The 14573-nt window shown below is 42.7% G+C and overlaps 1 protein-coding gene across 1 annotated transcript in view; it reads left to right on the forward strand.

Moving 5' to 3' along the window:
- The window catches only part of PPARG (peroxisome proliferator activated receptor gamma), a 61349-nt gene extending 51083 nt beyond the window's left edge, over positions 1–10266 (forward strand). The window contains exon 7 of the mRNA XM_054076893.1: positions 7070–10266. Within this exon, the coding sequence (XP_053932868.1) occupies positions 7070–7317 (248 nt within the window). The 3' untranslated portion in view covers positions 7318–10266. The remainder of the gene's footprint in view (positions 1–7069) is intronic.
- Positions 10267–14573: the final 4307 nt, after the last annotated feature.

A 14573-nucleotide genomic window follows, 5' to 3' on the forward strand; every position in this document is an offset into this window, starting at 1 on the left:
GACCTGATATTAATGATGGAGCTGGAAATGCCTGTTGAATCAGCCGTACAGTTATTAGAAAACAAAATCAGGACTCTCTTTTGAAAACGGGAAGGGTGGAATTTCACTGGCGAGAGCTTCTAAAAGTTAAAATTCTGCATGAGGATGTTTTAAACCTGCAGTTAGTTTGTGTGACTTTGTTAATTGTACCCAAATAGCTTTGACTCCATAATGATTTCAGAATACATGTGGCGTTTGGCTTGCAGGACTTTACAGTGGTTTTTTTTTATTATTTTTATTCTTGTTTTTTCATTTTCTGCAATGTTTTCTTTGCCTTTAAAGGTGGGGGGTGAGGTGGGGATAATGCATTTCTTGGCAAGGCAATGGTCTCCTAATGCCTGAGAAAAATAGGCATTACGTGTCTGCTCTGTTCAGATTTACTAATCTGTTCTGTTTGTATTAATGCTTTTGCATTACGCTATGAGCAAAGCATGAATCTGAAAGCACAGGTATCAGACTACACATGTTCTAACACTCCATTATGAAAGACAGTAAAATTTCAGCTTTTTTGAAGCCAGTCAGTACATTCTACCTGATGGTGAGGTGGTGTAGCTGTTGTATTTTGTGAATTAGCAACTGCTACCCAGAATTAGTGCACTTTGAAACCTTTCCACTGAGACTCTCAGATACCAGATTTCAGATCAGATCAGATTGAAGGTCTTTTACTTTGTCTCTTCACATCCAGTTGTGGATGTTGCACAAAGATAATGTTACCCCACTGATTTGTGTGTGTTTTGGCTGAGAATGGTACTGCAGATATCAATGGGAGGAATGTGCTGAATGGTCTGAATTCAGATCCTCCACAGAGCAATGCCGAGTATTTTGTTATTAAATTATGTTTAAGCAATCAAACACAACAACTACACGCTATTGTTCCAAAAACATTCTGTTGAGAGTGCATTATTACATACAGCTTCATTTAAAATCATGTACAATTACTCCAGGCATTGTGTTTCATTCACTACAAATGTGGTATTACAATACGGTTTATTAGACCAACTAAATCCACTTCAAACAAGCACAGTTCCCAGAAGACATTTTCTCGTGCAAACCTTTGAACACAATCATCCCTGAGGACTCTTGAATTAATTCGGGAAGGGAAAATATGTTACTGGTGTGTTTTTGGTTGGCTTTGATGAGGGAGGAGAAATTATACATGGCTGTTAGGGCATTGCACAAAACATGCCAATATTTTGCATTTTCTAATGTAATGAAATTGGACGGATGAGAAACAGGCCTCTCAAAATCCAGTCGTAACCGATAAAAAGGGAGCTCGCTGTCTGCAAAGCCAGGCCTGCTATGCTTCAGTGGTGCTTGGTTTATATTAGAGGAAATAGGTATGATGTAACCAATCTGACATTTTAGATCTCAGGAGGACGATGATCCACAGAAAACAAATTGACTGCACTGAACCGGAGTTATTGACAAGTCTTTTTTTAAGAATGATTTGTAAACAGAGATCTGTAGAGAACTAGCTGAATGTTGATAGTTAGTTTTTCAGTAACTCTGAAGCAGATCCATATAAATCCATGTAAATATTAATCAGTCCTATCTAGAAAAATCCTTTAATCTCTTGATAACAAAGGGTTCTCGGTATCTTTATTCAGGAATCTTTATTTTTTTCCAAAAAAGTGGAAGAGTTATTTATAAAATCTGAGTTAATATTTTGGAAACAATTAAGCTTTGCTTTTATCATGAACTTGTCAGTCAGATACGATACATATTGAACTGCGTGCATCCTGTGGGACTGTAATAACTTATGGTGAATGGAACTGATATCCTGATGCTCTTGGTTCTGTAAGACCTATGTTCTTAATTTCTGTAAGAACTATAAGGATAGCAAACCAGGATGATTTCATTGAAAACAGGATTTCAAAACCAGTACGTATTCCCTCAAGGCCTTCACTAGCTGCAGGGATACTGTAATGTTTAAGTCACTTCAAGAAATCCTGTGTACAAATATCTTAAGAAGAAAACCAGTTTGTGAAACCAAAAAAAGATCCTAGCCAAGCACTCTAATTCTAAGTGAATCTGTCATTGCCTAGTGGAATTATGTTGTTACAGTTCTTCTGGCTCCATGAGTGCTGTGTCTTATGCAGCTCTAAAAAGAAGAAGAGAGAAAGGAAAGAGAAAGATAATTCCAGCTGGAACATTACATGTAGAAAGCTTTTCATTGTGTAGTAAGTGTTTGGAATGTGCCACGAACCCTATAAAACAGTTCAGCCTTTTCATACTGAATCAGTTGCTTTTGTGTTATCTGTAAAAAGGCAAAGTGCCCACATAACAGTAATAAGAAGCTGACAAATTAGCTGTAATAGCAACAAAATGAAAGTTACTCCCACTTCCACAGTTGATCATTTTATCGTTTCTGAGCTGCTCAGTGCAGCCTCACTCTGTCTCAGTGATTGCAAAGGTTACTCAGGACTCACTATTCCAAAGCTGAAGCGTTGTTCCTAGTGTTGGTATATTGTGCTTTTAAAGCAATCCTGTAAATGGCAAACGGATTCGAGTATTCTGAATTTACTGCCGAAGCGACAGAGAGACTGTGCTACCTGTTTTTTACAGAAGAAATGCTTCATGCCATTAGCAGCAGTGCCAAACTCTCATTACAACATTCTTTTACTTATGGTATCTTTGAAAACTACACTTTAGTACAATGAGATTTTGGAAAGTGCTCTTAAAGGAGATCTTCCTCCTCCCTGTGGCATTCCGCTGTGCCACTGAGGCATATCCTCAGCCTCCTGTGAGTGCCGTGATGTATATGGCAAAGAACTGGAAGCGTCTTAAAAATATGATATATAGCTGAGCTGAAAATGAAGTCTGTCATGAGAAGGTTTAAGGAGAACAAGTGGGATGTCTGTGTTTGGGCAGGAAAGATAATCGTCCAAGCCGTAGAGGGATGATCTACATTTATAAACAGTGCAAACTTGCTCAAGCAGGGTGATGTTAAGTAAAAGAAAAAAGCTCAAAAGGTAATTTGGTAGCATATTTACGTATCATGGATGGACTTGAATTTTTGTATGTCATCTTCTGCAGTGTTTACGATACAGTGGTGTTTGGGAGTCATAGCAGAGTATATCTGCAAAGACACAGAGTCTGCTAGTCAGCAGGAAGTCGGATCAGTATTTGAACTACGAAATGTTGCTGCATTCCCTTACTGAGGCTTTTCTTTACAGTAGATTTTGAGTGAATCACTGCTGCTTCTTCAAACACTAAATTCAATACTTTTGCTACAATCTGAGCTCAGCAACATTAGAAGTTTTATCACTGAATGATACCAAGAAATAGTTCATATTTGACTGCCACACAAATCCTGCTGTAGCAAACCTGATAGAACAAAGCAGTGTTTCTAAACTGGAGCAAGACCTGCAGATAATTGCTGTGAGCTTTGAACCAAAGTCCTGGTGACTATGATGCATGTGACAGTCTCAGAAGAAAAATGTCAGAATGCTGAGTCACATCTGCCTCAGCAAAAGAAGTCGCACAGTTCTTCAGTCAGCCATACCCTTGCCTGTTCTATCATATTATGAATGTGGAATGTGTATCTACACGCAGAATCCTCTTAATCAAGGATGTTAAAATATAAAGGTATGGGTAAAGGCATGCAGGTGGCTATTTCTTATGTGAGGAACAGAAAAAAATAATGGTAATTATTGTTAGGAATGTGAGAAAAGCATCCAAACCTGTAAGTAGACAAACAAATAATGTATGTTCCCCTGAGACAGTACAGAATATGAATTAAGACCAAATCAGACTGCTGACAATCAACCTAAGGGGCCTTAACCAGGCGCTGTGAACGTTTTCTTTCTTAGCTTAGCCCAGCTTCCCGCAGAACTTCCAAACCAAATGGAGCAGACAGATGAGTATGAATGGAAACCTAGAGAACTAACGAAAGAAAAGCAATAATCACGGGAGAAGTGGGATACTCTCTTGGTACAGGCTGAACAGATAAAAGGCAGGGCACTAATAGCATGCACAAAAAGCTAAACCAAGAATCTGCTCTATCAGAGAGGTTGAAAAGTGGTGTCCGCTTCGCATTTAGGTCTGTCTCGCCTTAATCATTTCACCTCTCTTTCCTTTGGCCTTCTGTAATCAAATTTCGCTGCACGGTAAGAATGCCCCACTACAACTCATTTGCTTTTGTCTCCCACTTCCCCCAGCAGTTCCCCTTGCAGTTCTCCCTGGGAGCTTCCAAATAGCAATTTGGTCTCAGCCCTTTCGAAGGCCTCCAATACAGTCACAGCTCGTTAACTCCCATTCTATTTCTTCCCAGTCTCTATCTAGATTCTCCTCTAGGCTTACTGGTAATGGTTGCCACTGTATTTTTTTCCACTAACCACATCTCTCTGTAGCTCCTTTCTGCACAAAATACCTGATGTTACAGTAACCCAATGGCTCTGGAGCATGTGTATTTAAGAGCATCTTATCAACTTCAAATACACCATAATACCTGTCTGTTAGAGCTTTTGCCTCTTATTTCCTTTTTCTTGTTGTTTAGATATGTTTCTCAGAACAAAACCAGTGTTTTCCTCTGTAAGAATTTTTTACTGAGAAAGTATAGCAAACTGTCAACACCCAAAAAATAATGTCCATATCCTGAGGTTCTCATTCATAAAAACTCTCTTGTCTCCAATGGGAATTTTCTTTTCACTTGAACCGGCTTATTTAAAAATAACATCTTACGATCTGCTTGGCTTTTGTCACATTCATCTCTTCTGACTCTGACTCCACTGGGTCATAATAAAACCATTAGGTTTTGGGAAAACCATTGGGTTTCTCCAAGGATCTTAAGGGTTTTAAGCACTTCAGTCTCAGTGAGGTTCAGTTAAGCCCAGGCACCCAAGCTTGGGTTGTTCCTCTGTAAGCTCCGGTCTCAGTACTGATCTCCTGGGTTTGCTCCCTGGACTCAAAGTTGTGCTGGGGAGCACAGTGCTCGAACTGGGTTTTGATTCTGTAAAACTCACACCCTAAAAATTCCCACCATAAAATAAGCAGGGGGCAAATGGAGATGAATCTCAGAGGAAATCGAGGCCACAGTCTCTGCTTTCTGATTTTTTTATATCACTGAGTCATACCCAGCTGGTTCAGAGTTCATCTGCAACACAGAAGTAAAATTTAAAGCTATCGCTGCTCAAAGCCCAAATTATGAACAGCTTTCAAGTACTGAAAGATGTGAAGAGAGCAGCTGGGGGCTGCAGCGCGTGTAATGTGTTTAGGGAATCTAAAAACAAATAACCGCAGGTTTTTTATTCTCTATTTGTCTTTTAAAAATGACTCAGTACTATTACCAGAGGAAATGATAAAAAGGGGCTGTTTGTTTGGAGGTGATTTCCTGCTGGCGGATACTTGCAGACTTTCTGACCCGTATTTTATGGTATTATCGGTTGAGTGGTTTAAGTGAGGGATCTCTGCAAGACAAGCACAGCTTGTCAGCATGAAATACCAAATGGGAAGAGTGGCCAACTGGGCCACCGAGTCCAGGCCCTTGCAACTGAAAGCAGTCACGTCGTAAATCCTCTGTCAAACAAATATTGAGCTCTGTGTTCAAACTTGTCGTTATTCCTATTTCTGAAAAAACGTCCCCAAACCTCACCTCTGTGAGAGCTAACTACCCTGTCCTAATTGGTGACCTACATGTGTCCATGGTCTGTGCACACTCATTTGTTTGCACAACAGTTTTCTCTCCATGAAGTAAAACCCCAAGGTATTTATAAAAACCTTTGTTTTCTCTGAACCGTTTTTCTGATACAGAACACAAGCCCAGCTGAGTTAGTAGAACTAGACGCACAGAAGCCTTGCTAAGATCAGAGGAAATAACAGCCTATTTTTTTTTAATATAGCTCAACCTTTTGCCCTTTCTGAAATGGAAATATTGCCTTAAGAAAGTAATTTAAGGCCAGCTATAGGCACTGCTTTTTATTGATCAACCTCTGAAATTAATTTCATAGCTACACAGCAAATGTTATTTAAATTATTGACTGTTTTTTCATGGAGTATTCTGATAACGAGGGTGTGTTACCCAGCATAAAGTAGTTTATCAGTAACGAATTACTGGTGGTCATTATCATATGTGAGGATTTAATAATGTTAAGCAACTTTATTAACCTTGATGGCAGTAGAATTAAATAATTTATTACCTCAAGTTAGAAAGCAAATGTTACAAATTATGTTAAATAATTGCAGCCACTTAAGAAGGTATTTGGGGACAGACAGAAAGAACAGAACAGCTGTTATTATGAAAGATAATAATGGTTAAAACCGAAAGATTTTGCTTCTTGCCGGAGAATAAGCTATGCCAAAGCCTATCCTGGACTCTCACAGCTGTGACAGTGCATAGTTGTAAACATCCATCCCAGATTCCTCCATGTGGAGGAGAATTAACTGTTGGCATGAGCCCAGAAGGCAATTTCTGGACAAGCTGCATCCAGCAGCCCTCCTCTGCCATAAGCAGCTGGGGCTGAGCTGAGGAGCTGGTGCTAAAAGCTGTCATGAGACTTCTTAATAGCAACTGGAGCTTGGGTGTGGAGAAGAAAACCTGTGGTTTTGAATCTCACAGGTTAGTGTGACTTTATGAGTTGGATTTATGGCTTTTTCTTGTTTTGATAGGTTAGCAACCACCTTAGCAGGAAACATATTTAATGGTAGCAACTATATGCAAATCTCTCGGGGTATTTGCTGCTTTTCCGCAAGTGAATTACCTGGTGCTGCCTGTTTGTCCCCTACCTGTATCTCGTCCTGCCTTTCCATAAACACTCCCAGGTTATTGTGGAAAATGCATTGCAGTGTTGTCTAAACCTGCCTCGATCTGCGGCATGGGGAGGTTTGAGCTGTCTCCAGGACTGGTTCTAGAACCTCTGTGAGCAAATTCTAGTAAAAATCTTACAAATAAATCCACTAAGAACTTGTCACAGCTCTCAGGAAGTGCCAGATGGAATGGCTTGAAAGACTGAAGAAATCCTTAACAATTAATACATGAGAGCGGTGTTTCCATATTCTTCATAAACTTACAACTCCCACTTTTTCTCCCTAGATCGCCCAGGTTTGTTAAATGTGAAGCCCATTGAAGACATACAAGACAACCTTTTGCAAGCTTTGGAGCTCCAGCTAAAGCTGAATCACCCAGAATCATCCCAGCTCTTTGCAAAGTTGCTTCAGAAAATGACGGACCTCAGACAGATTGTAACGGAACACGTGCAGCTGTTGCAAATAATAAAGAAAACGGAGACAGATATGAGTCTTCATCCACTCCTACAAGAAATCTATAAAGACTTATATTAATGACATCATAGTTCTAATCCGCTGACATAATGTATGTTCTTCAGATTGCACTATTTCTTTGAGGGAAAACTTTGCATACCTAAGAAATTACTGTGAAACAGCATATAAAAAGAGAGAGCTTAGTATAGCAGATCTATTTTATGCATATTGTTTATAAAGACACATTTACAATTTACTTTTAATATTAAAAATATCTATATCATGAAATTGTGAGCAGTATTTTCAGAATGAATTTTATGAACTACCTTATTTCTTAAAATTGCTTCTCCAGTATGATTGATGCTTCACTGAGGTTGGTTAAGCATGCAGTTAAATTTTCAACTTAAAAATAAAAATCTTTCTCCTTATGCATTTCTAGGCAAACGTTTTAAGCATTATGTTTGATTTTGTGCTCCCAAGGCAGCAGCAAAATAGCAATTAAATTGAATTACAGATTAGAGCTTCAAAGGCAAGAGTTAGAAATGCCAGGTCTGGCAATGTTTGTGCCTCCCGTAATGTCATTTCACGCTGATAGAGGTCTGTGAAAACATCTCGGTGTAAGAAAGAGTGAAGCCCATCATGTGTGGGCAAATCCAACAACTAGATGCCATTTCAATGAATTAAGGAATCGCTCTTAGGCAGCCGAGTCTTGTCGCTCCTGCTGCTCCTGCGAGGCTGAGGCAGGTGGAGCCGCAGCGTGTTTGGGGATGCCCTGCTGCGGCTGACGAGGCTCATCCCACTTCAGCCAGTGCTAACGCAGCTTCCAGCCACCCTCCGGAGTCTGTAGTTGGAGTAGGTTTGCACAAACCACTTGGCCTGAGACCTTCCCAAATGATTTGATGAACTATCATCAAGCAGCATATTCAGTCCAATCTGTCATGGAACATTGGAATAGCGTGACTCCTCCCAAATAAAAGCAAGGTTTGAACTCATTCTTTAAAACATGAACCGGTAATAGAAACCCTGCTATTTTAGTTTGACCTGAGCTGTCACTCTTTATCACTGGGAACAAGAACTCTTTGAGATGTTCACTGCTGATTGTTAATTGTCTTATATACGTTGCCCTGCAATATCACTGCAGATTTCCACCAGGAGCAAAGCATCAGAGAGTGAATGAATTTAACGGAATGTAAAGTTCCTTACACAGTCTTCTTTGGCATCCTCAGTACTGGTGTGAGACTCCTTTTAAGTTCACACTTTGCCTGCCCACGTTTACTGCTTGTGAATGAGACCCCTGACAGAGTGAAGCTGCTGTCCTCCACGCTGGTGGACCAAAAAAGGGAATGCTGGAAATAAAACCACTTATTGTAACATGTATTGAAGTACGGAGGGGTCCTCAATTGAATAGCCTTGGCTTCCTCACCATGTCTGTAATTTATCTATGTAGCAAAAATCGTGCCTTAAAGTTAGTGAGAGAAGTTCAGTACGTAAGAGGACCGAGAGGTAATGTAAGTGTGTATGTGAGCAGGCTGGATCTTCAGGGAGTGCAAATTGGCCTTACTCCCAGGGTAGACCTTGGAAATCAAAGTTGGTGCAAATTATGCAATAAAGAGGCTGATAGAGGCAAATACTAAAGTGATCCTTAAGTTCATGCCTTCTGCACGTGAAAGTGGTTATTACTACTTCGGTCAGATAACCTCTGGGCCCGTGGCCAGCAGGAAGCATTGTGCCTACCAGGAAGGTTTAAAACCTACAGGTAAAATCACACTGAGATGAAGTCAGTGTGAGGCTAAAGCGAACAGCTTTGGTCTCCACTGAGTTTGCAGTGAGATCGTTTCAAGTAACTTAGAAATGATTGCCCTAAAGCAAACGGAACATTGCACATTAGTGCTCCAGGTTGTGCATTTCCGTCACATTTTGGGATAGACACGTGGTGCTAGCATCGGATTCTGACAGGAATTACACATCCACTAATTTGTGGGTGTTACAATCCAAAAGCAAATATTCTCTCTCCCCTTGAGTTGTTTTCCACTGGACACTGGCCATTTGAAGCTCTGCCAGTAGTGGGAGAACCTCTATCTAATTGCAGAGTTCCCCGCTCCTGTAGGAGGACACATCAAAGCCTGGCACTGAGATGGACCATAGCCCCAACACTGAATTCCTAGAATAATAACGCACAGCCGGAACGATTCACCTGAGCCTGCGTTTCCTATACAATCCAGGTTTATATCAGCCTCACTAGCAATGAGAGGTCCAAATCAGTCTGCAATAAAGAAGAATTCCAGGGCCTGCTCTTCTGTAAGCAATGTTAAACGTTGCTTGGGAAGGGAGAGATGCACTGACGATGAAATTCAGTTCATGAATTTGTTACGGGGAAAAGCTCTCTGTAACCAAGAACCTCATGAATTCAAAGAGGCGAATTATACTTTCTTGCAAGTGGTACCATTTTCGAAAGCAGCTGTTTAGCAGTGATGGCGTTTAAGCCGTTCAGTCCAACGAGACGGGTACAATCCATCTGCTTTGAGCGTGGCAGCGGAATGGTGGGCGCAATGGTCTAAGGATAACAGAGGAGACGGCTTTGCAGGAACAGGTGCTACCCTTTACTAGGGTGAAGGGACCGAACGCCCCAACACCTATACTTTTCTTTCAACTGTATAAGCTGCTCTAATAAAATATATTGTTCTCCCTACATCCTGTCTTCTCTTACATTTTGATGGTTATTCATCATGTTTTCCTCAAGCCATGGAAAATGTTAATTTTCATGTGAATTACTAATCACAGAAATGTTCTGATTCTAAATGGTTACATCATGGTAAGGAAGTTTTGCCTAAAATACTTTTCTACAAGAATAGGTCTTAAGGGAAAAATGTTCATTTAATGGACAATTGGTATGTACTAATTTAGAACAAATGACTGTTATGAGGATATGAAAACATTTTCTCAAAAACCAGCATTTTCTCTTGTGAATTATATTCAGAATTTTGATCTAATTGTAAATACTTTCTGTTTCTATGGGACTTTATTTATTAAAAACAGAAAAAACTTGCTAATGGGAGTTTATCAGTGGGTTGTAATATTTGCAGACTCCGGAATTTTGGTTAGAATGGGCCGTGCCATACATGAACAATTTAGAGTTTGATCTTCAGTGCTACTAAAAACGTTTAACAACTCAAACGGAGAAGCAGTCAGCTGGTAGTTGCCCCTTTGAAGAACTTGTGATGTGTTACTGTCCTTCCTCAGCCATCTGTTCAGCTTCACGGCACCATCTCCAGGGACAGCATGCTCACGGGGGGCACTGGGTGCCTTCCCACAGGGTTTAGAACTTCAGAGCTGTTGTTCAGCCTCGTATTTCACACTGATCTGCATTTTCAGTAGAAAAACACTGGCGGTAAATCACAGCCAGAGCAGCGACTCACCCAGATGTTTCTTGTTGAAACTCAAAGTTCTCTGTTTGATATACCAGGAAAAATCCCCTCCTTTAGACAGAGCTCACTGGTGACCAGTTCCATAGTAAATATCGCTGCAAGTGGCCTAAAATGAACATTTAGATGAGACAAAAACATTCCCACATCACCATTATCCCAGCAAAGGCAGCCGAGACCATTTTAGTCCCTGTTCCCACAGCAGCAATGGAAAGCCATCAGGTAGCCGACTGCCTTTCAGCTCTGCATGAAGGGAAGAAGTTGAATCTAACATCACCTTCTCCTGGCACAGGCAGCCCTTCAGCAGCCTGAAATAATGAGGTCTGGGAAACGGGCTTCCCGATAAGTTCTGTCGGGGCTTGCGGTGCAAAGCTGTGGGCCTGCCCTGCCCTCTGCCTTCGGCGCACGCTCGGGGTTTCGGCTCCCCGCTGGTACGGTTAAGCCCTGGGGGATCAGGATTTAATATTTGATTTGCAATTGTAAACTCTGCCTTAAAGTTGAGTACATTTGAATGGGACTTCTTCCTTTTAAAAGAGGAGTAATCTCTCTCCCTTACACGGGTGTGTCGTCCGCTTTGTAAACACGGGCAATGCGAGGCTGCAGATGTATAGAAGGAGGAAAACAAAAATGAGGGGAAAACCCTCCGTCAAACTCTGCTCCTGGAGCAGCAGCTCAGTCGTTGGGCTGTCAAGTGCCTCAGGTTTTCAGTCAGACACTGGAAACCATTATGTGCCTTCTACGTGCAGTGCTACAGACTGGGGGAAGAGTGGCTGGAAAGCTGCCCGGAGGAGAAGGGCCTGCGGGTGTTGATGTACAGCGACTGACCATGAGCCAGCAGTGTGCCCGGGGGGCCAAGAAGGCCAATGGCATCTTGGCTTCTATCAGAAACGGTGTGACCAGCAGGGCCAGGTCATTCTGCCCCTGGACTCGGCACTGGTGAGATCAAACCTCGAATCCTGTGTTCAGTTCTGGCCCCTCACCACAAGAAGGATGTTGGGGCTCTGGAGCGTGTCCAGAGAAGAGCAACGAAGCTGGTGAGGGGCTGGAGAACAAGGGTTACGAGGAGCGGCTGAGAGAGCTGGGGTTGTTTAGCCTGGAGAAGAGGAGGCTGAGGGGAGACCTTATTACTCTCTACAACTGCCTGAAAGGAGGTTGTGGAGAGGAGGGAGCTGGGCTCTTCTCCCAAGTGACAGATGACAGGACAAGGGGGAATGGCCTCAAGCTGTGCCAGGGGAGGGTCAGGCTGGATATCAGGAAAAGATTTTTCACAGAAAGAGTCATCGGACCCTGTCAGAGGCTGCACGGGGGGGGGGGGGGGGGGGGGGGGGGAGTCCTCATCCCTGGAGGGGTTTAAAAGACAGGCAGAGGAGGTGCTCAGGGACATGGTGTAGTGGCAGAGAGGAATGGTTGGACTCAATGATCCAAGAGGTCTTTTCCAACCTGGTCATTCTATGATTCTATGATTCTATGATTCCTCTTAAATCCCATTCCAACTGCCCTGGTTGCAAAAGAGCTTCATAGGTGTGTCTCCGGCTACACCAATACAGCAACATGTTTTCACACTTATCAGCACTAACAAGCCCTGAGAGCATTGGTGATTGCCAGAAAAACTGTTTTTGAGTTTCTGATTTTTCATTTTGATATGCCTGGTATAGGTGTGAACCCACAGTGGCCAAGCAACACATCTTAAACATTGCTCACTGGCTTTGGGAAAGCACTCAGTAGCCAGTGATGAATCCAACAGCAACAGGAAGCAAGGAAAAGATTCCCAAGCTTCAGATGCAATGCAGTATTTATTCTCTGTGTGTGTGCACATAAATAAGGACATAGATAACATTCACGCACAGTAAAGCTCCCACCTGAAACCATTGCTAGTCAACTGTGTGTGGGTTCAGTTCTGGGCCCTCACCACAAGGAGGATGTTGAGGCTCTGGAGCGTGTCCAGAGAAGAGCAACGGAGCTGGTGAGGGGGCTGGAGAACAAGGGTTACGAGGAGCGGCTGAGAGAGCTAGTGAAAAATAATGGCTACTTTTTATCTTTATGCTCGTGCATTTTTCAGAGAATCGTAGAATCACCAGGTTGGAAAGGACCCATTGGATCATCGAGTCCAACCATTCCTATCAATCCCTAAACCATGTCCCTCAGCACCCCATCCGCCCGTCCCTTAAACACCTCCAGGGAAGGTGAATCCACCCCCTCCCTGGGCAGCCTCTGCCAGTGCCCAATGACCCTTTCCGTCAAAATTTTTTCCTTATATCCAGCCTGACCCTCCCCTGGTGCAGCTTGAGGCCATTCCCCCTTGTCCTGTCCCCTGTCACCTGGGAGAAGAGCCCAACTCCCTCCTCTCCACAACCTCCTTTCAGGCAGTTGTAGAGAGATATTTTTTTGTCTCAAAATGTGTACTGCTGACTTTCCAGTATAAAAAGGACATTTAGATATGAGCTTTTTACTTCTGCTCAACCTGCACTGCCGTCTGGCCCGCTCTTTCCTCAGTCCCTCCTGCCAGACCCCTGCTTTCAAGACACACAAATTCATCGGGGTTTCTCCTCTGTGCCTGAGCTGTGGGTCAGTTCCTCGAGTCGCAGTGTTGAGCTGGGGAAGGGTATGAGCAGCTGCGGCTCAAGGAATGGATTCGGTGGGGTGCCACCACGCCTGGTGGCTCACCAGCCCTGGCAAGCACTGGCTCTGTGGCAAGGGCTCTGCTGCGGTGCCTTAGTCTCGGGACCTTTCTGCTCGGCAGATAAAAGCTGCATCCCTGAGAAGATACCAACTCTTCTTTGCAACATGTGCAGCGCGTAATTTTGGAAACATCTTCTAATCATACTTATTTGCATGCAAGGCACGTAATGTTCCTGAATGAGATTAGAGAGTCCTGCTACACTTGGCCTGACAGACACCAGCGCTGGTCCAAGTCATTCACACAGAACGACAATGGGAGGGAGCAGGAAGGGAATTTTGTGATGTTCTACTCAGGATCCACGGACCAGAAGCAAAGCTCAGCTCAGCACTCAGCCCAGTTGCTTAAGCTGCCTCTTACAGGTCTTACATTTCTACACTGCAACAGCAATCACCTTGTGAGATGTTTCAGTGTAAGGAAGCTGTAAACAGCATCTGCACATCAATACGCTCCCAAAATACAGGTAGTTAATTCAGTTCACAGTCTCGTTCCTGATACAGGTCTTTATTGTTTGATGTATTGTATCGTGTGCTAAATGATTGCAAGAACATCGTTTTGGCGTAGCTCATCTGGATCCTAGAGCAGGAATTCTCTGGGCAAGCCTCGCTCAAGGCAGTGACTCTTAGATCTTCAGGGTTAAATTCTTCAGGACTTCTTTTAAACCTGAAACCAATTTTCTTCAACAGGCATTTGCAAAGGGCAATTAGTTCTCAGCTCTCCAATGGGACAAGTTTCTAATTATGATCTTGCTACTTCACTGTATCTTTCAGTTCTGCTTTACAAAAGGGCACACACGGTACAGCGGCTAAAAGAGCTTTAGCTGCAAATGAAAATAGCCCTTCTATTGAGACACACACTGTTTAAGGACTTTCTTTTTAATTATTAAGCTTCCTTATTGTGCTGGAAATGGGCAGCATTTTCATAACAGCATTGGCCAAGAGGAATATCCATTGCTCATTATATTATATGCTGTTACCCAACAAGGTTTTTTTAGTTCAGTGGAAACAACAAGGGAAAACTGTACTCTCTAGAGGCAGGGGAGGGAAGGAGAAATCCGCAGCACCATTGGTTCTCACACTGGGAAGAGCTGGCAATGCCGGAGAAGATCTTGTCCTGCTTGCTGCAATGATGATTAAAGCGTTCTGTTGTGTCAGCATATCCTCAGTTTGTTAGTGCTAACTCTCAGCTGGCCATATCCTGCCAGATTTGCAAGCAGAGCCTGCCAAGCCATCTCAACA

The sequence above is a fragment of the Cuculus canorus genome, chromosome 11 (assembly GCF_017976375.1).
Source record: "Cuculus canorus isolate bCucCan1 chromosome 11, bCucCan1.pri, whole genome shotgun sequence".
Classification (NCBI taxonomy): domain Eukaryota; kingdom Metazoa; phylum Chordata; class Aves; order Cuculiformes; family Cuculidae; genus Cuculus; species Cuculus canorus.